General features: G+C 45.4%; 1 protein-coding gene across 2 annotated transcripts; it reads right to left on the bottom strand.

Moving 5' to 3' along the window:
* Position 1: 1 nt before the first annotated feature.
* lamtor3 (late endosomal/lysosomal adaptor, MAPK and MTOR activator 3) lies at positions 2 to 19,734 on the bottom strand. 2 transcript variants are annotated; one of them, XM_043674463.2, is made up of 7 exons: positions 19,660 to 19,734; positions 11,349 to 11,384; positions 10,350 to 10,384; positions 7,520 to 7,578; positions 6,128 to 6,261; positions 4,117 to 4,180; positions 2 to 561 (listed from the first exon to the last, which is right to left on the bottom strand). In XM_043674463.2, the coding sequence occupies exons 2-7, from the start codon at positions 11,355 to 11,357 to the stop codon at positions 488 to 490; spliced, it is 375 nt and encodes a 124-aa protein (XP_043530398.1). In that variant the 5' UTR covers positions 11,358 to 11,384; positions 19,660 to 19,734; the 3' UTR covers positions 2 to 487. The 2 variants fall into 2 exon arrangements, with proteins under 2 accessions (XP_043530398.1, XP_043530399.1); XM_043674464.2 differs by lacking the exon at positions 19,660 to 19,734 and adding an exon at positions 18,229 to 18,293.
* Positions 19,735 to 24,951: the final 5,217 nt, after the last annotated feature.

The raw sequence follows: 24,951 nt of genomic DNA, 5'->3' as shown, positions 1-24,951 counted from the left end.
ACAGCTTTAAATATTCATGTTTTATTCCAAATCATAGTGAATGATAATCACTTCTCGGTTCTTCATTTACAAGCAAGAGTGAATTGACACACCAACAGGTTTTGCAGCTGTGCATCACTTTCGTAACAAGATGCTCAGCTTGGGCATTAAAACCAGACAAAGAAATTAATTTAAAGCCAGTTATAGTATTTTCCTCTTCCCTCTGCCTTGAAAATAAATCCATTAGAGCCCATGAATTCAGGATACCACAAATACTATTTTTTCATAAACACCACATATCATTAGTGGCAGTCAGGTATCAAGGACAGCAACAGCTGAATGCAGTAAATACTGTCAATTAAAACTTAGTCATCTATGTTCCAATTCGCATTTTAGCATATTTTAAACTTGAAGTGCCTTTAACAGCATCACTTGAAATCCTGAAAACTGCACGCTGTGCCAATAAGTTCACAATCTTTGAGATGTTCTATTTGCTGGCTTTGGCTCTTCAGGAAACTTCCACAGCCTGACGCAGCTCTTCAAACAATGGTGCGAGCTCTTTCTCCAAACTGACAATCAATCCTTTCAGGACAGAAAACGGGAGTTAGAAAACCAGTAAAATGCAGAAATACTACAAAAGAACCATCAGGAATTGGTTCCTCATACTCACTAATGCAAGGGCTCAGAGCTATACACTCACTCATCTTTTGCCATCTTGCCCTTTCCTGCAACCTTCGTTCAGATGATATTCATTCAGTTGCTTTTAAAATCTATTACAGATTCCACTACTGCTCCAGTTCCAGACAGGGCATTTTAATGCCCTCGCTCCACAAATAAATACATGTTTGCATTCTTCCCTACTGTTTACTCGTTAATCAATTTTATGCACTCTAGCTACCAACCAATAGAAGCTGTCTTTTGATAACTACTTGAATAGATCTTAAAGAACAAAGAAAAAATTTTCTTTCTTCTTTAAGATCTATTCAAGGCCCTCCTAGCCTGAGCTGATCCAAATGTACTGTCTAAACCTGTCGGTCAATTCCTAAGCATCTGTATCCCTCTGCTCCCCACCTACTCATGCATCTGTCCAGACGCATTTTAAATGAGTCTACCGTGCCTGCCTCTACCACCTCTGCTGGCAATGCATTCCAGATGCCCACCACCCTCTGTGTAAAGTACTTGCTGCAAGTGTCCCCCTTAAACTTTCCACCTCTCACCTTGAAAGCATTACCTCTATCCACCCTGTCTATACCCTTCATGATTTTGTAAACCTCAATCAGGTCCCCCCCTCAATCTCCTTTTTTCTAGTGAAAATAAATCTAACCTACTCAACCTCTCTTCATAGCTAGCACCTTCCATACCAGGCAACATCCTCGTAAATCTTAATTTAGAATGTTGCTTTCAGGTCTCAAATTGCCCCAGCTTCCCCAAATGCCTTTTCATTAAAAAAAAGGCTCCCATCTCTGGTATCAAATAATAAATCTCTTCACATCCTCTTGGACTCTGACTTATTCCCAAAGTAAGGGCACTATTCTAACTGTAGAATTGTTTTTTGGTTTTATGTATTCTGGATCTCAGCTTAAAAAGTAGAGTCTGTATGCTGCTTTACTTTCTAGAAAGCTAACATATCCACTCCCCTCACTTTTAAAGAATTGAGTCTCTGAACCGAAGCCTCCAAAGTTTGTTTAATCTTATGTACTTTTTAATTTTCTTCTGAAAATGAATTTTCTCACATTTATCTGATTTAAATTTCACTGGTGACTATGTAGCTATGCTACAAACCTACAGGTCTTCCTGAAGTTCCTTCATTCTAACAATTTTCACATTCCTATTTTTGTGCCTGTGTTTTGCATTCCTCAGGAGTTTTGTTCTGCTCCATTTTAACTACTGAACCACCTTTCTACAGTGATTCTCTTACAGATCTTCACAAAAATTAATACTCACTTTCTGTTATATATTTTCTTCCCATTTACCACAATGTTAAGTTTTAAAAACTGACCCATGTCTTTTTTTTTTAATCAGCTGTGCATTCTTCACTTAATATATTCAAACTCTTTCTTGCAAAATTTAATAAATTTGCAGTGCAAAAATACACAGGGATTCAGTCATTATGGGATCCCTGTGTGGAAGCAGGCCATTCGACCCATTAGGTCCACACTAACTCGCTGAAGAGGATGCCACCCAGAACCCTCCAGAAACCGATGCATTGATAATCCTTCACATTTTAGACATTTTACAGTGAAATAAATGATTGGAATATACACATTATAAACGAAAATCATACATTAAAATCCTCATAATGGAATATTTAATCCAAAATACATTTTTTTAGACCATTACTCGTAGTTACACCTTTTAGTAATAGCTGTGAAGGAGGTGGCCCTCATGGGACTGTGCTCAGTAATTTGAAAGATTTACAGCTTGCACAATTTCAAAACTGTACTGTGGAAGAGTGGGTCATTACTGACAATAGCTTCTAGATTTTCACATTCACCTATGTACACTTGGACTGGTAAAGTTACTGAGTTTCAGAAAGCAATGATGGTGAAAGGCTGAATTTAACTCTCAATGGCACAAAATCCAAGCCAGGTTAAAAATCTTGGAAAACGTCAAGTTAAGGCAATGAGATAAAGTAGTTACAAGGAAATGGGTTTTCAAGTTCAAAGGTCAGTGACATCACACAAGAGGAGCTCCAATGGTAGAGAAGGAAGGTTGAAAAAGGATTACTGATCAACCCTGGACATTAAACAGAAGTGTACTGCAGGTCAAAAACGAACAACATTGTATGGGGCAGCATTAAGCCTCAGTGGTTAGCACTGTTGCCTCACAGTGCCAGGGACGCTGGTTCAATTCCTGCCTCGGGCAACTGTTGGTATGGAGTTTGCACATTCTCCCAATGTCTGCGTGGGTTTCCTCCCACAGTCCAAAGATGTGCAAGTCAGGTAAATGGGCCAAGTTGCTGTCCAGAAAAGTTTCACCTTTAAGCAAGTTAAATTCATAGTAATCGCAGGGCCTTCGTACTTCTAGAAGCCTCTCACCTGGACGAAAGCTTCAAGCATTTTGTTAAGTCCATGTACGCATAATAAATCAACTGAAAGTTAACAATCTCTAACCCTGAAGAAGGGCTCATGCCCGAAACGTCGATTCTCCTGTTCCTTGGATGCTGCCTGACCTGCTGCGCTTTTCCAGCAACACATTTTCAGCTCTGATCTCCAGCATCTGCAGCCCTCACTTTCTCTCAATCTCTAACCCCCACCTTATACTGAATTTAAAACTCTACATATTGAATAATTAAGAAAATTTATATAATCTGCAATAAAGGCATTCATAATATTATTTACCTATCAATGTCTGAACATTTTTTTCTCCTTTTCTAAGGTTTCTGCCAACATAACCCTTCCATTGTTGCACATACCATCAACCTCAAATTTAACAAACTTAGTACAGAACGTGACGACGAACAACATTTCTATGAAGCAGGCCACAGAAGAGCAAGTCCAAAATAACCAGTTTGAATGCCAATTTTAATGTTTCTTTTCAGATTATGGTCCTCCTCAAATTATGGTCTTCCTCAAATTATAATTTGCATAATTTCATATATTCTTTAAATTGACTACACACGTGGAATTTCAGGATGACAATTTCATTCATACACTAAGCTAACATAATCTCCCCCAAAATAGTCTTCCTTTTACAACAGTGTCAACGTTTCCAACAATTTCAATCACTTCAACCAAATGAGATATTCTACCAGTGATGTCAGTAAAACCATCCCAAGAACATTTCTCCTTAGAGAGGATAAGGGGGAAATATAAAAATTGCTTTGGTTCAGTTAGTAGCATAGTTAGTTCAGGCGGAAGGTCATGGGGTTGAATCCCATTAAAATAGTTGTTTTATCAGGAAAGTGTACACAGCAAGTATTGCTTTTATCAACCGAAGCAACCACTATTGGATTCAATTCAACAACCTGTGAGATCACAAACCTGTCTTGTGCAGGGTAGCATTCCATGTCTGGAGGACTAAAACAATACTTGTACTGGACATGGCTTAATGTGATATGAAAATATTTTGTAACTGGCTTTGGCATTAGCACAGTGGTATCAATTTTGACATGGTTAATGTACAAAAATGAAGTACCTGTGTTAGCATTGCTGTTGGCTATGAAGCTAACGACTAAGGGCAACCGATTAAACTGCACAACCTGGAGAACAAAAAAGGACAAGAAGAAAAAGAAATTAGCAAAAGCATGAATTTAGACCAGGACAATGAAGAGTTTAGGAACAGGATTAGATTATTCAGTTTATTGAGCCTGTTTAGTCATTCAATTAGATTATGGTTGATCACTACCTCAATTCCACTTTCCTGCACGACCTGCATATTACTTGCATTATTCCCCAGAAATGTACTGATTTCTGTTGTAAACATGGCCAATGATTGAGTTTCCTCAGCTCTCTGGCACACAGAATTCCAAATACAGAATTAAATGAAGTAATCTTTCCTCAGGAGCATTTGAGGACTCTGGATGTGCATGGAGTTTAGGAGGATGAGGGGGGATCTATCGGAAACATACAAAATACTTAATGGCCTGGACACATAGAAGTTGGGAAGGTGTTTCCATTGGTAGGAGAGACTATGGACCCGAGTGCACAGCCTCAAGGTAAGGAGATAAGGTGAAACTTCTTCAGCCAGAGATGGGGAATCTATGGAATTCAATGCCACAGAAGGCTGTGGAGGCCGGGGCATTGAATATATTTAAGACGCAGATAGATAGGTTCTAGGGGATCAAGGGTTACAGGGAGAAAGCAGGAGAATGTAGTTGAACAAATTATCAGCCATGATTGAATGGTGGAGCAGACGCAATGGGCCGAATGGTCTAGTTTCTGCTCCTGTCTCTTATGGTCTCATCTTGATGTTAAACTGCCTATCACTTATGCTATGATTGTGGCCCCAATTTTAGCTCGGAGAAACAGATCACAGGAATTAATTAATCATTCTGCTGATGACTTTTTCTGCAATTAAAACCTGGAGCTTAGTATACAGGATCAATAAGTAAACAAGGTATTCAGTACAGTGTATATCTGTACATTGAATGTTACAATAATTGGGTAGCTCTTGAGGTTTTTTTCCTAACTAGGTTATCTTAAAATATCTTCTATCATCTTTTACTTTAAGTGCTTTCATTTCACTGGCTATGCTCCAAGCTAATCCACATCCAATAACCTGCTCTGAACATTCTATTCACATTTTAACAACTGTGACAAATGCTACCACAGCAGTTGAGACAATCAGCAATATTGTAAAAAAAGGAAGTCAATTTGTCACATCTTCCAATATTAATGGATAAATCCCTTTCAAATATTTCCAAGAATTGGATTTGCATTTTTGCTTTAAAAGTTCTCTTTGGGCCATACCTGTGTAACAGGTTTTGTTGAAATCAGTCCATTAGTTTTTGAGACATGGCTAAATGTTAAAGCAAAGCATGAAACTCATTAAAACATGGTGTAGTAACCAAAATGATGCAAACCTTTCTTCCTCTTTTAGTCAACAATTTGCCTCCCTGTTAGTTGTCGGTAAAATACCTGACAATTTGATTTGAGTTGTGGACAGAATCAGAGTGTGGATCCCACCGCAAGTCACAGTATAAAATTGCACTGTACAGGTGCTGTTCCACTAGATGGCAGCCATTAGCACATTTGACTGCACATACAAGATTGGTACAATCCTGATAAATGAAAATTTAAAATGGAAATACATATTCCTGACGCTACAAGGAAACATAAAACCATATTTAAATGCACAGGTTATCAGCAAATGGAGGGACAGGCTGATGATGCAAGAAAGATGGAAACATATTACAATCCATTTGCATTGTACGAAACTTTCTGATCTAGAAATCCATAAAGCTGCTGTATAAATTGGAATTTCTCTGAACAGTAACAACTCTACCTATACATATTTTTTAAAATGCACCCAAACTTAACATGCATTAACACACACCTTCATTCATAAAACTTTGGAATTATTGTCTTAAAAAATGTCAATTGAATTTACATTCAAAGAAAAATACACAGTAGGGTGAGAGAGGGGGCACATACCATCTATTTGAGTAATTAATTTATTAACAGAAGATTTGTCAAAGAAAAATCACCTGGTAAGTATTGTAATAACAAATGATGCTCTTATTCTTTGAAAGTCCCAGCTTGCTTCCTTGATCTGTTGCAAGAGCAAAGGTGGAGAGGAATCCCGGTCTCAGTGCATGCTCGGGTGCATTATCATTAGCAACTGAAGGAAGATAACCCACAGGAACAATGAACATTTATTGCTCGACAGACAAATTCAGCAAGTTACTGAAGAATAACAAATTAACAAAATACATCAACAAATCATTCCATCAAAGTGAGGAAATCTCATTGCTATTCACGTACCAATGACATTTTGATCGTGTGGGGAAACCCAAGAAATTACTAAGCTTCAAAAACACAACTTCACTGTATCACAGACTGGTAACAGCATAGGCAGCAGCCATTTGGTCTGTCGTGTCTGTGCTTGCTGTGTGCAAATCACCGCGTCACATTCCTCTGCCTTATCTCCCTCGCTCTACAAAACCTACCTTCAGCTAATTATTTGGTCCTCTTGTGAAGCTTCAATTAAATCTGTCTCCAATACATTCTCAGACAGTTCATCAACATTCTAGCTCCTAACCATGTCACAATCTCTTCACTCGTCAAAGCAAATGGGATCAATAATTGTTTGGTGGCACAAAACTTGTGCTGGAGAAAAAGAAACATTTCATTAGGCTTTTTGCCTTGAACTCTTCAGGACAATTTGCAAGAGTTCCAATAAAGGAGAAACTAAGAACATACTGTACAAGGAGCAGAATGGTGACGGTTTGGCAAGGGGACTCTGGTAAAGACACTGCAAGGGAGAATGCAGCAGTTACTGATCATTAGCAGTTAACTGCCATATGTTGCTTAGATTTTAAACTGCTCAGTTTAAACAGTGAATGGTCAGAGTATTGCTGAGAGAAATGAGCCAGCGAATAGTTACCACCTATTCTGTTGACTTGGCTCAGCATCAAGGATCCAGATTCAATTCCAGCCTCAGGCAACTGTGTGAAGATTGCACATTTTCCCTGTATCTGGTGGATTTCCTCCCATAGACCAAAAATGTGCAGGTTACTCTATGATTCTTCTGCCTCCTGTCCAATAGGTCTCTCTCAAACAATACAAGTGATGTCGCTGTGCACTCTTACATACCTCTCATATAATGACTACTTCTAAAGTAGTTATTTAGCACTGAGGAAATGTGAGACACCGTATAAATGCATTTATATCAATAGTTTTGTCCTTGATGTCAAAGTTAAAACCCATATCTAGTGTGTTTTAAAGTGAATGAAATGAGATTATGAAATTTGCTTGGGAATTGTATTGGCTCTTCCAAATGAGGAACCATTCCAAATTAGGAGTGTAAAGGTAAGGAGCATAATGCAATTACTGATAATTGCCTGGAACAGCAGGTTAACTGAGCAGCTAGAACTTACCTTTAATCACAGGCACTCCATCTCTGTCAGATACCACAATGGCATGAAGGCCCTCAACACTGCAACACAGTTATGCAAGATTATTCATGTTGCACCTCTATACTGGTATTGGAATTCTAATTGCACAAACTTTATTTGTTGAACGATTGTAATAAAAATGCCCATAGTAATGAGAATCCAATTTCACAATGTTGAGTATTAACAAGCAAGAATTTTATATATTTTATCATTTCCTTGGGCTCCTGAAGCTGTTTGAAAATTCAGCAACACCAACAATATCCTGTAAACCAACAGTTTCTTGAAGGTTGCGTCAAGGTAGACAGGGTGGTAAAGATGGTGTTTGGCATGTTTGCCTTCATTGTTCAGACCACTGAACATAGGATTTGGGATGTCATTTTGCAGTTGTACAGGACTTTGATGAGGCCACTTTAGGAGTACTCTGTACAGTCTGGTCACCCTGCTTTAGGAAGGATATTATTAAACTGAAGATGGCTCAGAAATGATTTAACAGGATGTTACCAGGAATGGACAGTTTGAGTTATAAAGGGTGGTTGAATAGGCTTGGATTCTTTTCCCTGGACCATAGGAGGTTGAATGGAGGCTTTATAGAGGTGTATAAAATCACAAGGGGCACAGATAAGGTGAACAGCAAAGATCTTTTCTGTAGTGTGGGGGAGTCCAAAACTAGGGGGCATAGTTTTAAGGTGAGGGGAGAAAGATTTAAAAAGGGACCTAAGGGGAAACGTTTTCACACAGAGGGTGGTTTGTATGTGGAACGAATTGCCAGAGGAAGTGGTAGGTACAGGTGCAGTTACAGCATTTAAAAGATATTTGGAGATGTACATGAGGACAGTGAAAAGTGTATAATGTTGCCACACAGTCATCACCTGAGGCACAAGTACCTCGGTACAGAATCTTAATAAAAAGGTGGAAACAAAGTTAGAAGTTAAACATTGCAGTAATCATAATATAGTGTAAAACATACAAAATAAGGTTAAAAGTTACACAATACAGACCTCCTTAGTTTTAAGTAAAAAATAAAGAAATAAAGCTGAAAGTCCAAGCATTACACCCTTTATGTGCTTAGCCACATTGGACCGCACTTCAAGGAATTACCTCGAGACTAAAAGTCCATGCTGAGGCCACCATGCCATGTCTGTGGGCTGGCAGGAGGAGAGGGGAAAAAACACAGACAAAAAAAAGAAAAAAAAATGGAATGGATGGAGCGAATGAGCTCCATCTGAAGTGCCCTACTCCACTGCTGTCTTGGACTAAATGAGGGATATGGGGCAAATGGGACTAGTTTCATTTGGGAAACTTGATCAGAATGGATGAGTTGGATCAAAGGGGTCAGTTTCTGTGCTGCAAGACTTTATGACTCTGAAAAACACAATTATTGCACAGATTTTTTCACTACTCACCCCTTGTAAAGTGTCATATATTTTCTTTGTCATGCAATGCATGTGCATAAAACATTTTTACACCCTGTCTACTAAGTACGATTTTATATCTAAAATGACTATGCAGAATTAACTACAGTATTCATGTCAATGTCATTACAAGCAATCTATTTCCATTTCTTATAATGGTTTAAATATTCACAGCCATTATCTCAAAACTATATTCAATAGGAGACCCCAAGTTAAATCGAAACTGTAACAGTACAGCGAGTAAGTAAACAATATTATACTCCTTACTGCAATAGCTACAGAGCAATTCAATGTTGCCACATTTAAATGAGATTACATTGTTCAAAGTTTGTCTGCACTAAAGCAGTGTCACTTTTAATACCATTCTGATTCCATATGTTCCAAATGTTTATTTGTTTATGCCAACAAAATTAAACAGCCCACACGCTCTAATCAATGTTATTTATACATCAAACTGACCTAACTATATAAAGGCACTTATCACCATTTATGGTGACCACATTTTGGATAAACGTCACCCAGGTATCCTTCCTTTAGGAACGCAACAAAAAAAAAGTGAAAGAAAGTTTGAACAATTTATTGAACCAGACAACAGCTGTAGAATGTTAACTGATCAGCTCAGATCTTCATTGATGCATTGATTGTTGCCACACAAAAGAACCTTGGCTAATTCGAATCTAAAGGAAAATCTATCTAACTCTCAACTATATCTTCACTTGCTTGCATTTCTAAGTGCTGCTTCTGTTATGAGACCAACCCTCTAAGATTCTGAATTGATATACGCTAGCTGTAAAACCAAGAATTAAGGTCACCAAGGTAATGGTGGAATAGTCTTTTAGCTGAGCTTATAAAGCAAGATTATTATAAGTAAAATAGGACAGAGCTACAGAGCTAATCATGGCCTAGGTTTGAGGCCAAACTCAGCAGCTGCCACACAATGCCCCATTGCCTTTGTTTAACATTATACACACTGTCTTGAATATCATTCACTACACTTTAATCATTATCTTTGGTTTAGAGATATGTCTAGGCTGGCTTTCCAACAGTATTAGTAACCAGTTGGCACTTGCAGATGAAACATAATTTCTAGCATATTACAGGCTGAAGTGGGGCACGGTGAGGAAATTGCCAAATACTGCTAAAAAGACAAATGCTTAGAGACAACTAACACCACAAAGATATTTGTTAGTCAATCTGAAACATTATTACAGAATTTCAGGAAAGTTGAGCTTAGAAAATAAAGGGAAAAGTGAAAATACAACAATTAAGAAATATATAAGTGTAATAGCAGAGGTGTTACAGCTTATTTCAGATGTATTGAAGGTACCAGTCAGTATAAACTTATCTAAAGAAAAGTCAGAAATCAAAACACAGGAGGAAGGATTATTTTACAATTTTACCTAGGCAACTGCTTGTAAAGGTATCTCTTCAAGTCCTGCAGAAGAAAGACATCAATTTAGAAGAACACAGTAAAAATGTAAATTATACTGCATGTTTTCAACTTGAATTCAGAACTGAAATTCATAGAATCCCTACAACATGGAAACAGCCCCACAAATCCATACCAATACTCCAAAGAGTATCTCATCCAAACCCATTCCGCATTTCTCTACATTTACCCCTAACCTACACATCCCTGAACACTATGGGCAATTTAGATTAGATTCCCTACAGTGTGGAAACAGGCCCTTTAGCACAAGTCCACACCGACCCTCCGAAGAGTAACCCACCCAGACCCATTTCCCTCTGACTAAGCACCTAACACGATGGGCAATTTAGCATGGCCAATTCACCTGACCTGCACATCTTTGGACTGTGAGAGGAAACCAGAGCACCTGGAGGAAACCCACGTAGACAATTAAACAGAGTCTCAACCAGTTACAATTATTTAACTCTCACCTTCATGCGAGGTATTCCACAGCAGGATCCTTTATAGATATAATATATCATCGTCCCCTTTCAAATACTCAGAGTTGAGAGGGGGATAAGAGGAAGGACTCACCCACTTTGAACTTTCAATGTGCTGTAATTAAATTTCAATCTCGTGTCACTGCTATCAGGTGCTGGTTGTTTCATGTACATGCAGAAACCTCCGCTCAAACTAAGCTTAAATAGACCAATGGAAGAACATTCTGCCTCATATTTTATTTCCTAATAATTCCAAAATTAAAGGAATGTCTTGCTAATGGGATCTACAAGAGGATGTTTGTTACATATTTAGATGACGTTTTGTTGAAATTTACAAGAATGGCAGCATGGCATACTGTAGCATTATATGCATTGCACTAGTCAGCTTAGTTAATGGTAGAAGACATTTTCTACATACTCTTCAAACTTGCTACATAGGCAGCCTAGCAAATTACACATTTCTTCTTACCAATTAAGAAAATATTACTTACATCTGCCATCTTCCTTTAAATGTTTAATACTCAATTCTGAAACATAAAACAGTAATGCACCATCGCTAAATGTGTGACTTTATCCTTTGACACTTACCAAAGTAAACAAAAAGGATAGCATAGTTAACTTTCATATTAAATTGAGCTATAACAGAGTGAAGGAACATAAGGTTTTTAAAATCAGTGTCTTTAACTGTGTTCAGCAAGTCAGTTCTGAGGAGTTGGATATGTTTTGCAGCCAATAGTTTGATGTTGCATCTAAACTTCCCACATGCTTTAGCCACCATCACATTCACAGTTCAAATTCCTCCATGGGCTCATCCCTCAAAATCAACCAATTCTGTCAGCCTTCCAGCATAGGAACACTCCGTCACATCCCTTGACTGGGGCCTCAATCCCCAATTTTAAACCTACTTGGAAGCTGTGCCTTCAGCTACCCAGATAATCTGGGATTCCCTCCCTAAACCTTTCTCTCCTTCCCCTTCATATCTGCTGCTTTAATCAATATCTCAAGGAGCTCAATGCCAAAAATTCTCATTTTGGAACATCTAAATACTTTAATGATGCTTTATAAATACAACTCGTTGTATCAATGACATTTTTCTATTTCTATCAGCCACCTGGGCAAACATACTAAATTAGGGATCATATCAGACTCTGCAACCACACTTGCTAACTAGGCTGAAGCTTTCTAAACACATTTTACTTAGGACCCATACAACAGGGTGGGGGTGCTTTCACTACATCATTTTGCACTCCATTCACTTTCCACATCTACAGCTATTTGGATGGCAGAACATACAGCCTGATAGTTTCAAGTATGCAATTTTCTGGATTAATGCAATTTTGTGCATTAAAAATGCACAAAAGTATTTGTCCAAATTTAAAATATAGGGCATCTATTAATAAAGTTTTTTTTTTCTAATCTTAAAATTACTATTTCTGAAAGAAAACAACTCCAGATTGTTGTCTAATACCTATAATGAGTAACTAGTTGAAAGTGACCAACTCCATCACATTCTAGAGCATTAAAGAATTTGCTGAGCATTCACTAACCCAGGATATTTTAGAACAACAATCATACTGTACAGAAGAAGCCATTCAACCCATCTAGAAGTATACCTGTACTTCTAGGAATATACTACTACCTACATGCTCCTGTACTAAGGTCCATAGCCTTGAATCAAAAGATGTGGAGCTGGAAAAGCACAGCAGGTCAGACAGCACCCAAAGAGCAAGAGAGTTGATAAGTCCTTCATCACATTCCTGAAATGTTAACTCCTGCTCCTTGGGTGCTGCCTCACCTGCTGTGCTTTTCCAGCACCCACACTTTTTGACTTTGACTTTCCAGTATCTGCAGTTCTCACTTTCTCCTCCTCTCCATAGCCTTGAATGTTTGATGCTTCAAGGCCTAATCCAAGTATTTTTTCAAAAAGATTGAGGCTTCCCACTTTAACTGTCCTCCCAAGAGTGCATTCCAGACAGATGCATTGGATGAAAATGTTTTTTCTCAAATCTCCTCTGAACATCCAGCCTTACACTATGCTCCCCTTTTATTGACCCCTCAATCAATGTGAACAGCTGCTTTCAATCCACTCTGTCTATGCCCCTTATAATGTTATACACCTCTATAATGCTCTCCCCTCAACTTTCTCTGTTCCAAAGAAAACAACCCAGGTTTATCCAGCCTCTCTTCATAGCTGAAATGCTCCATCCCAGGCAACATCCTGGTGAATCTCATTTGCACCCCCTCCAATATAATCACATCCTTCCTACATGGTGACCAGAACTGCATTATAGTTGCAGCCTAACAAAAGTTCTATACAGCTCCAACTTGACCTCCCTGCTCTTATAATCTATCCATACATTTTAATAAATATATGCTACAAAGCCACTGATTTCTTAAATAGTAAATCCCAAACACACTTGGCAAAATAATCTTTCTCCTTCTCCATCAGAACAGAAATCTCTAGACCTCAACCTTATTTCTAAATTCTCCTACTCTTCAAGAATAGTCCGACCTGAGAGCAAAGACAATACTTTGACTTTATGTCTCATTCAAAAGGTGCACCTCTGACAGTGCAGCACTCCCTTTGCACTGGCAATGGGACAGCCTGTCAAGATTCATAAGCTCAAGACTGGAGTAGACTCTGAATATCTGTCAAATCAACATTTAACCTTTTCTGCTTGAAGAAACCCCACTGCAAAGTCTGTCATGCGTAACACCAAGAACCACATTACATATATGGTGGTGCTGAATGTCTTAAAACGCATAAAGGTGGATAAATCCCTGGAACCTGATCAGGTATATCCCAGAACCATGTGGGAAGCTAGGAAAATGATTGCTGGGCTTCTTGCTGAGATATCTGTATCATTGATAGCCACGGGTGAGATGCTGGAAGACTGAAGGGTGGCTATTGTGGCGTCATTAGTTAAGAAAGACTCTAAGGAAACATCAGGGAACTATCGATCAGTGAACCTGACGACAGTGATAGCTATGTTGTATTTGGAAAGGCAAGGACTGATTAGGGATAGTCAACATGTCCTTGTGTGTGGGCAATCATGTCTTACCAATTTGATTGAGTTTTTTTTGAAGTGACAAAGAAGACTGATGAAGGCAGAGCGATGTAGACAGATAATGAAAACAACTTTTGATACATTTGTCTTTATTGGTCAGCACATTGAGTATAGGAGTTGAGATGTTATGTTGCAGCGGTATAGGACATTGGCTAGAACACGTTTGGAATACTGTGTTCAATTCTGGTGTCCCTGCTATAGGAAGGATGTTGTTGAACTTGGAAGGTTCACAAAAGATTTACAAGAATGTTGATAGGGTTGGAGGGTTTGAGATACAGGGAGAGGCTGAATAGGTTGGAGCTATTTTCCATGGAGCATTGGAGGTTGAGGGTTAATTTTCTAGAAGTTTATAAAATCACGAGGGCACGGATAGGGTAAATAGCCAAGGTATTTTTCCCAGGGTAGGGGGAGGGCATAGGTTTAAAGTGAGGGGGGAAAGATTTAAAACGGACCTAAGGCACCACTTTTTCACACCGAAGGTGGTGCATGTATGAAATGAATTGCCAAAGGAGGTAGTGGAGGCAAATACAATTACAACTCTTAAAAGGCATCTAGATGGGTACATGAATAGGAAGGTTCAAAGTTTGTGAGAAGATTTGTAGCTCGGGTGCTCGTTGTTGTGGTTCTGTTCGCCGAGCTGGGAATTTGTGTTGCAGACGTTTCGTCCCCTGTCTAGGTGACATCCTCAGTGCTTGGGAGCCTCCAGTGAAGCGCTTCTGTGATGTTTCCTCTGGCATTTATAGTGGTTTGAATCTGCCGCTTCCGGTTGTCAGTTCCAGCTGTCCATTGCAGTGGTCGGTATATTGGGTCCAGATCAATGTGTTTATTGATTGAATCTGTGGATGAGTGCCATGCCTCTTGGAATTTCCTGGCTGTTCTCTGTTTGGCTTGTCCTATAATAGTAGTGTTGTCCCAGTCGAATTCATGTTGCTTGTCATCTGCATGTGTGTCTACTAAGGATAGCTGGTCGTGGCGTTTCGTGGCTAGTTGGTGTTCATGGATGCGGATCGTTAACTATCTTCCTGTTTGTCCTATGTAGTGTTTTGTGCAGTCCTTGCATGGGATTTTGTACACTACACTGGTTTTGCTCATGATGGGTATCGGGTCCTTTGTTCTGGTGAGTTGTTGTCCGAGAGTGGCTGTTGGTTTGTGTGTGCTGTTATGAGTCCTAGTGGTCGCAGTAGTCTGGCTGACAATGTAGTGTAAAAAATCCCATGCAAGGACTGCACAAAACACTGCATAGGACAAACAGGAAGACAGCTAACGATCCGCATCCATGAACACTAACTAGCCACGCAACGACACGACCAGCTATCCTTAGTAGCCACACACGCAGATGACAAGCACATGAATTCGACTGGGACAACACTACTATTATAGGATAAGCCAAACAGAGAACAGCCAGGGAATTCCTAGAGGCATGGCACTCATCCACAGATTCAATCAATAAGCACATCGACCTGGATCCAATATACCGGCCACTGCAATGGACAGCTGGAACTGACAACCGGAAGCAGCAGATTCAAACCACTATAAACGCCAGAGGAAACATCACAGAAGCGCTTCACAGGAGGCTCTGAGGATGTCACCTAGACAGTGGACGAAATGTCTGCAACACAAATTCCCAGCTCAGCGAACAGAACCACATCAATGAATAGGAAGGGTTCAAGGAATATGGGCCAAATGTTGGTAAACGAGACTAGAATAATGTTGGATATCTGGTCGGTAAAGGTGAGTTGAACCAAAGTATCTGTTTCCGTGCTGTACAACTCTATGACATCCTCAGCTCCATTCAGATAAATCCCCTCTACAAAACCTTAGCACCCTCGTTAAATTACAATACTTAGCATACTATAATATGGCAACTGGGGTCTGACTGGGATTTTTTGATTTTTAGTGTTATACCAATTGCCTATACTTGTATGGTCAAACATAAAATGTACTCTGAATGCATATGTTCTCCCCCTCAATGTACATATCCCTTAAAGGCATCACTGTTCCTTCAGCTGCTGAAACTGTACTAGTTTTATATTGCCACTCTACACAGTCATAGAGCTGTACAGCATGGAAACAGAGCCTTCAGTCCAACTTGTCCACATCAACCAGCTATCCTAAATTAGTCACGGTTTGGACTCCCCCATCCCCAGGAAAAGACCTTGGTTATTCATCATATCCATGCCCCTAATGTTTCATAAAGCTCAATGAAGTTACCCCTCAGCCTCCAATGCTCTATGGAAAGTAACCCTCCCCTTTGTTAAATTTCATTTGTCACTTGTCTACTCATTTCATTGTTCTCAGTCTTTCTGCAGTCCATTACTGCTTCTGCGTTTTTCTTTGATTTCCAAATTTTAGATCTTTAGTATCCTTTGAAATTGTCAAAGTCCAAGACTTTAATATTTATCATAATAGACAAAACCTAAAAGCCAAAACTAAAGCTGTGGAGATTGGCAGGAAAGCTGCTTTTAATTCCTTTACTGTGGTGGTGTGACAGTAAAGGTGAAGAGAAAAACAGAGAATGGCTGTTTTCTCTGCTGAGTGGGTCAGCAACATTTAAATATCATTGGTGAGGGGGGAAAGGATACTTTATTTCACTTGGAGATTTGTTGGAATATGCAACATGCTACTTGAAAGGATGCTAAGAGTTGATTTGATAAATAAAAGAATTCATTGCATAGCACTTTAATGACTTTAGGATGTTCCCCAGGGTTTTACAGTCCCTAAAGTACTTTTGAAGTCTTGCTATTGTAATGTAGTTATAAGTTACAGAATCACAAAGGGTCAAATTCAAAAAGCACAGATGATCATTTGGCTGACCACATCCGTGCAAAAGCAGTTGGCTAATTCAATTTCCCTATCCGTTCTCCACAATAGCAGACGTTTATTCACCAATTATCCAACTCACTTTTGAAAGCCTGAGAGAACCAGTCTGACTCAAGATTGGGATACAGACATAGTTAAAAATCACACAACACCAGGTTATAGTCCAACAGGTGTATTTGGAAACACTTAGCTTTTGGAGCGCTGCACCTTCATCAGTGGTTGTGGAGTACTCTACAACCACCCAATGAAGGAGCAGCACTCCGAAAGCTAGTACTTCCAAATAAACATGTTGGACTATAATCTGATATTGTGCGATTTTTAATTCTGTACACCCCAGTCCAACACCAGCATCTCCATTTCAGGGATACAGACAGAATCTAACCTCATACTTTTAATGCACTGTCTGAGCGGAGATGACACTTTTTAAAAATAAAACCTTAAGTTATCTTGAGAATGTAATTTGAAAGTAGCTCTGGGATTTACATATTAATGAACGAAAACCTGCAACCCATTCTAAAAGATGAAAGACTTAACAGCAATCTACTTTGTTCAATAGATCATATCAGTTGCATGCATGACACTGATCTTTTGCTATACATTCTGAATTACGATCCTGCTACACAGTTACCTGAAGGAGCAGCGCTGTGAAAGCTAGTACAGGTAGACAATACTTTATCTGAAATCCCGAAATCAGAAGATTTTATCGTGAAGCTTTTATTTCCATTAACAAGATTGTTTGGCCTGCAATTAACCAAACTTCACATCGACTTTACCCACATCACTCAATTCTGACGAGGTGGTGTGACCCAGCACTGGCAAGCATCAATTCTGTCTCAGGGCCCATAGTACTCACAGGTGTGTCTGCTGTTATTTAAATTTTTTTCAAAACTGTCACTTATTCCAAAATCGGAAAAATTTTGAATTCTGAAAGCCAGCTGGTCTCAAGGGTTTCAGATAAAGGATTGTGTGCCTGTACCTCCAAATAAACCTGTTGGACTATGACCTGGTGCTGTGAGATTTTTAACTTTGTCCACCCTAGCCCAGCACCAGCAACTCCACATCATCCTCAAACAGGGCATTCCTGTTCAGATTGTAACTGCTTGCTACGTAATAAAGATATTGTAACACAGCAGACAACTTTTGGATGGTAAAGTCCATAAACAGCAGTCCAATGACTACAGTAAGTCCTTATACAGCAATGCTGATTCGACTAACATAGGGAGGATACTGGTGAAAACTCTCCTGTTCTTCTGTCAAATATTTTTCACTGAGAAGGCATTGGGTGCATGTGTGGTCATATGGCTCATCCAAAAGATACAACCTCTATCATGGCAGTACACCCTCAGTGACACTGGAAACAAATGAAGCCAAAAGCTTCAGAGTCAGAGGACAACAGGGGAAGTCTCAGATAGCAGTGTGAAAGGGGAGGAGGACCAGCCAGCAGGGGTGGGCAGATTGAATGGCCTCCAGTCTGTACACCCACCATGACGCCCAGTCAGCTGCCAGATCAGTTTACATGGGTTCAGGATCAGCTTATCCTCCAGCGCCTGGAAAACAGGGCAATAGGTCCCTTCAAGCCAAGTTATTTTTCCCAGGGATAGGGGAATCCAAAACTCGAGGCCTAGGTTTAAGGTGAAAGGGAAAAGATTTAAAAAAGGACCCAAGAGGCAACCTTTTCACAGAGAGAGTGGAGTATTATGAAACAAGCTGCCAGAGGAAGTAGTGGAGATGGCTGGTACAATTAAACATTTAATAGGCATCTGGTAGGGTATATGGAGAGGAACGGTTTAAAGCCTATGGAGAGATTTGAATGGCGAATGTGATGGTGGCTGAAGTTTAGGAGATACATCAAATCATTGGATGCTGAATATAGACCATTGCTAAACAGTTAAAGCAGGGCAGAAGTCCCACACACCTCCAGAAAGTAGGGCAGGAATCCCATCCCCTCCAAGACCCTGGGAAGCAGGGCAGGAATTCCCTCCCGGAGCCCCTGGACAGAAATCCCCTCCCCTAACTCCCGGGCAGCAGGACAGGTATCCCCTCCCCTAGCCCCTGGGTAGCAGGGCAGGAATACCCTCCCCGAGCCCCTGGGCAGGAATCCCCTCCCCTAACTCCCGGGCAGCAGGGCAGGTATCCCCTCTCCTAGCCCCTGGGCAGGAATCCCCTCCCCTAGCCCCAGAGCAGGTATCCCCTCCCCTAGCCCCTGGGTAGCAGGGCAGGAAGCCCCTCCCAGAGCCCCTGGGCAGCAGGGCAGGAATCCCCTCCCCTAGCCCCAGAGCAGGTATCCCCTCCCCTAGCCCCTGGGCAGCAGGGTAGGAATCCCCTCCCCTAGCCCCTGGGCAGCAGGGTAGGAATCCCCTCCCCTAACCCCTGGGCAGCAGGGTAGGAATCCCCTCCCCTAACCCCTGGGCAGCAGGGTAGGAATCCCCTCCCCTAACCCCTGGGCAGCAGGGTAGGAATCCCCTCCCCTAACCCCTGGGCAGCAGGGCAGGAAGCTCCTCACCGAGCCCCAGGGTAGGAATCCCGTCCCCTAACCCATGGGTAGCAGGGCAGGAAGCTCCTCACCGAGCCCCAGGGTAGGAATCCCCTCCCCTAACCCCTGGGCAGCAGGGCAGGAAGCTCCTCACCGAGCCCCAGGGTAGGAATCCCGTCCCCTAACCCATGGGCAGCAGGGCAGGAAGCTCCTCACCGAACCCCAGGGCAGGAATCCCGTCCCCTAACCCATGGGTAGCAGGACAGGAATCCCCTCCCTAAACCCCTGGGCAGGAATCCCCTCTCCATGCCCCACAAACGCTGAGATCTCGCGGCGGGCTCAATCATACCGCGCACTTTAATTCTATCCCTAGCAGTATCTCTCCGCGGGGGAAGCACGGCACGGACAGGCCTCGGGACCCTATCGCCCGCAGGGGTTTACCTCAGGCGGATCAAGGATCGCAGCAACGCTCGCGCAGGCGGCCGGACATGTCATGTGACCGGGACCATCCCAGGTGGGCGGATCCTTCATCATCTGAGCACTCCGTCACGTGACAGTGGACGGATGGGGAATGGTGAGAGCGACGTCATCTGGGTGGGCGGGGTTATCATTCTAAGCGCCCCGTACTGGGCGGGGCCTACCCCAACCGAACAAACAGGGCGGCAGTGCCCCCAGGTCAGAGAGAGGGTCTCCAAACCAGCAGGGAGGGTCAGTGCTGAGGGAGTGCCACACTGTCGGAGGGTCAGTGCTGAGGGAGTGCCACACTGTCGGAGGGTCAGTGCTGAGGGAGTGGGCACTGTCGGAGGGTCAGTGCTGAGGGAGTGCCACACTGTCGGAGGGTCAGTGCTGAGGGAGTGGGCACTGTCAGAGGGTCAGTGCTGAGGGAGTGGGCACTGTCGGAGGGTCAGTGCTGAGGGAGTGGGCACTGTCAGAGGGTCAGTGCTGAGGGAGTGGGCACTGTCGGAGGGTCAGTGCTGAGGGAGTGCCACACTGTCAGAGGGTCAGGACTGAGGGAATGTCACACTGTCGAGGGGTCAATGCTGAGGGAGTGCTGCACTGTCAGAGGGTCAGTGCTAAGGGAGTGCTGCACTGTTCAGGGGTCAGTGCTGAGGGAGTGCTGCATAGTTGGAGGGTCAGTGCTGAGGGAGTGCCACACTGTCGGAGGGTCAGTGCTGAGGAAGTGCTGCACTGTCGGAGGATCAGTGCTGAGGGAGTGATGCACTGTCGAGGGGTCAGTGCTGAGAGAGTGCCGCACTGTCGGAGGATCAGTGCTGAGGGAGTGATGCACTGTCGAGGGGTCAGTGCTGAGGGAGTGCCGCACTGTCGGCAGGTCAGTGCAGAGGGAGTGCCGCACTGTCGGAGGGTCAGTGCTGAGGGAGTGCAGCACTGTCGGAGGGTCAGTGCTGAGGGAGTGGGTACTATCGGAGGGTCAGTGCTGAGGGAGTGCCGCACTGTCAGAGGGTCAGTGCTGAGGGAGTGCCGCACTGTCGGAGGGTCAGTGCTGAGGGAGTGCCGCACTGTCGGAGGATCAGTGCTGAGGGAGTGCCGCACTGTCGGAGGGTCAGTGATGAGGGAGTGTCCCACTGTCGGAGGGTCAGTGCTGAGGGAGTGCCACGCTGTCGGAGGGTCAGTGCTGAGGGAGTGCCGCGCTGTTGGAGGGTCAGTGCTGACGGAGTGGGCACTATCGGAGGGTCAGTGCTGAGGGAGGGCTGCACTGTCGGAGGGTCAGTGCTGAGGGAGTGCCGCACTGTCGGAGGATCAGTGCTGAGGGAGTGCCGCACTGTAGGAGGATCAGTGCTGAGGGAGTGCCACACTGTCGGAGGGTCAGTGCTGAGGGAGTGATGCACTGTCGAGGGGTCAGTGCAGAGGGAGTGCCGCACTGTCGGCAGGTCAGTGCAGAGGGAGTGCCGCACTGTCGGAGGGTCAGTGCTGAGGGAGTGCAGCACTGTCGGAGGGTCAGTGCTGAGGGAGTGGGTACTATCGGAGGGTCAGTGCTGAGGGAGTGCAGCACTGTCGGAGGGTCAGTGCTGAGGGAGTGCCGCACTGTCGGAGGGTCAGTGCTGAGGGAGTGCCGCACTGTCGGAGGATCAGTGCTGAGGGAGTGCCGCACTGTCGGAGGGTCAGTGATGAGGGAGTGTCCCACTGTCGGAGGGTCAGTGCTGAGGGAGTGCCACGCTGTCGGAGGGTCAGTGCTGAGGGAGTGCCGCGCTGTTGGAGGGTCAGTGCTGACGGAGTGGGCACTATCGGAGGGTCAGTGCTGAGGGAGGGCTGCACTGTCGGAGGGTCAGTGCTGAGGGAGTGCCGCACTGTCGGAGGATCAGTGCTGAGGGAGTGCCGCACTGTTAGAGGATCAGTGCTGAGGGAGTGCCACACTGTCGGAGGGTCAGTGCTGAGGGAGTGCCGCACTGTCGGAGGGTCAGTGCTGAGTGAGTGCCGCACTGTCGGAGGGTCAGTGCTGAGGGAGTGCCGCACTGTCGGAGGGTCAGTGCTGAGGGAGTACCGCACTGTCGGAGGGTCAGTGCTGAGGGAGTGCCGCACTGTCGGAGGATCAGTGCTGAGGGAGTGGGCACAATCGGAGCGTCAGTGCTGAGGGAGTGGGCACTGTCAGAGGGTCAGTGCTGAGGGAGTCGGCACTATCGGAGGGTCTGGGCTGAGGGAGTGCCGCACTGTCGGGGGTTCAGTGCTGAGGGAGTGCCGCATTGTCGGAGGGTCAGTGCTGAGGGAATGTCACACTGTCGGAGGGTCAGTGCTGAGGGAGTGCCGCACTGTCGGAAGGTCAGTGCTGAGGGAGTGCCGCACTGTCGGAGGGTCAGTGCTGAGGGAGTGCCGCACTGTCGGGGGTTCAGTGCTGAGGGAGTGCCGCATTGTCGGAGGGTCAGTGCTGAGGGAATGTCAGAGGGTCAGTGCTGAGGGAACGCCGCACTGTCAGAGGGTCAGTGCTGAGGGAGTGCTGCACAGTCGAGGGGTCAATGCTGAGGGTCTGCTGCACTGTTCAGGGGTCAGTGCTAAGGGAGTGCTGCACTGTTGAGCGGTCAGTGCTGAGGGAGTGCTGCATTGTTGGAGGGTCAGTGCTGAGGGAGTGCCACACTGTGGGGGGGGGGTCAGTGCTGAGGGAGTGCCACACTGTCGGAGGTTCAGTGATGAGGGAGTGCTGCACTGTCGGTGGATCAGTGCTGAGGGAGTGCTGCACTGTCGAGGGGTCAGTGCTGAGGGAGTGCCACTCTGTCGGAGGATCAGTGCTGATGGAGTACTACACTGTCGGAGGATCAGTGCTGAGGGAGAGCCGCACTGTCAGAGGATCAGAGCTGAGGGAGTGCCGCACTGTCGGAGGTTCGGTGCTGAGGGAGTGCCGCACTGTCGGATGGTCAGTGCTGAGGGAGTGCCGCACTGTCGGAGGGTCAGTGCTGAGGGAGTGCCGCACTGTCGGAGGGTCAGTGCTGAGGGAGTACCACACTGTCGGAGGGTCAGTGCTGAGGGAGTGCCACACTGTCGGAGGGTCAGTGCTGAGGGAGTGCCACACTGTCGGAGGGTCAGTGCTGAGGGAGTGCCACACTGTCGGGGGTTCAGTGCTGAGGGAGTGCCGCACTGTCGGAGGGTCAGTGCTGAGGGAATGTCACACTGTCGGAGGGTCAGTGCTGAGGGAGTGCCGCACTGTCGGAGGGTCAGTGCTGAGGGAGTGCTGCACTGTCGAGGGGTCAATGCTGAGGGAGTGCTGCACTGTCAGAGGGTCAGTGCTAAGGGAGTGCTGCACTGTTCAGGGGTCAGTGCTGAGGGAGTGCTGCATAGTTGGAGGGTCAGTGCTGAGGGAGTGCCACACTGTGGGGGGGGGGGGGGGGTCAGTTCTGAGGGTGTGCCACACTGTGGGGGGGGTCAGTGCTGAGGGAGTGCCACACTGTCGGAGGTTCAGTGATGAGGGAGTGCTGCACTGTCGGAGGATCAGTGCTGAGGGAGTGATGCACTGTCGAGGGGTCAGTGCTGAGGGAGTGCCGCTCTGTCGGAGGATCAGTGCTGAGGGAGTGCCGCACTGTCGGAGTTTCGGTGCTGAGGGAGTGCCGCACTGTCGGATGGTCAGTGCTGAGGGAGTGCCGCACTGTCGGATGGTCAGTGCTGAGGGAGTGCCGCACTGTCGGAGGGTCAGTGCTGAGGGAGTGCCGCACTGTCGGAGGGTCAGTGCTGAGGGAGTGGGCACTGTCGGAGGGTCAGTGCTGAGGGAGTGCCGCACTGTCGGAGGGTCAGTGCTGAGGGAGTGCCGCACTGTCGGAGGGTCAGTGCAGAGGGAGTGCCACGCTGTCGGAGGGTCAGTGCTGAGGGAGTGCCGCGCTGTTGAAGGGTCAGTGCTGACGGAGTGGGCACTATCGGAAGGTCAGTGCTGAGGGAGGGCTGCACTGTCGGAGGGTCAGTGCTGAGGGAGTGCCGCACTGTCGGAGGATCAGTGCTGAGGGAGTGCCGCACTGTAGGAGTATCAGTGCTGAGGGAGTGCCACACTGTCGGAGGGTCAGTGCTGAGGGAGTGCGGCACTATCGGAGGGTCTGGGCTGAGGGAGTGCCGCACTGTCGGGGGTTCAGTGCTGAGGGAGTGCCGCATTGTCGGAGGGTCAGTGCTGAGGGAATGTCACACTGTCGGAGGGTCAGTGCTGAGGGAGTGCCGCACTGTCGGAGGATCAGTGCTGAGGGAGTGCCGCACTGTCGGAGGGTCAGTGCTGAGGGAGTGCCGCACTGTCGGGGGTTCAGTGCTGAGGGAATGTCAGAGGGTCAGTGCTGAGGGAACGCCGCACTGTCAGAGGGTCAGTGCTGAGGGAGTGCTGCACAGTCGAGGGGTCAATGCTGAGGGTCTGCTGCACTGTTCAGGGGTCAGTGCTAAGGGACTGCTGCACTGTTGAGCGGTCAGTGCTGAGGGAGTGCTGCATTGTTGGAAAGGTCAGTGCTGAGGGAGTGCCACACTGTGGGGGGGGGGTCAGTGCTGAGGGAGTGCCACACTGTCGGAGGTTCAGTGCTGAGGGAGTGCTGCACTGTCGGTGGATCAGTGCTGAGGGAGTGCTGCACTGTCGAGGGGTCAGTGCTGAGGGAGTGCTGCACTGTCGAGGGGTCAGTGCTGAGGGAGTGCCACTCTGTCGGAGGATCAGTGCTGAGGGAGTACCGCACTGTCAGAGGATCAGAGCTGAGGGAGTGCTGCACTGTCGAGGGGTCAGTGCTGAGGGAGTACTACAATGTCGGAGGATCAGTGCTGAGGGAGAGCCGCACTGTCAGAGGATCAGAGCTGAGGGAGTGCCGCACTGTCGGAGGTTCGGTGCTGAGGGAGTGCTGCACTGTCGGAGGGTCAGTGCTGAGGGAGTGCCGCACTATCGGAGGGTCAGTTCTGAGGGAGTGCCGCACTGTCGGAGGGTCAGTGCTGAGGGAGTACCGCACTGTCGGAGGGTCAGCGCTGAGGGAGTGCCGCACTGTCGGATGGTCAGTGCTGAGGGAGTGCCGCACTGTCGGAGGGTCAGTGCTGAGGGAGTGCCGCATTGTTGGAGGGTCAGTGCTGAGGGAGTGGGCACTATCGGAGGGTCAGTGCTGAGGGAGTGCCGCACTGTCGGAGGGTTAGTGCTGAGGGAGCGCCGCACTGTCGGAGGGTCAGTGCTGAGGGAGTGCCGCACTGTCGGAGGGTCAGTGCTGAGGGAGTGTCCCACTGTCGGAGGGTCAGTGCTGAGAGAGTGCCACGCTGTCGGAGGTTCGGTGCTGAGGGAGTGCCGCA

This window comes from Chiloscyllium plagiosum, unplaced genomic scaffold (genome assembly GCF_037043375.1).
Source record: "Chiloscyllium plagiosum isolate Xiang-an unplaced genomic scaffold, Cpla_swu_hap1 HiC_scaffold_36, whole genome shotgun sequence".
In the NCBI taxonomy this organism is placed as follows: domain Eukaryota; kingdom Metazoa; phylum Chordata; class Chondrichthyes; order Orectolobiformes; family Hemiscylliidae; genus Chiloscyllium; species Chiloscyllium plagiosum.
This window is presented reverse-complemented; position numbering and strand designations above follow the sequence as displayed.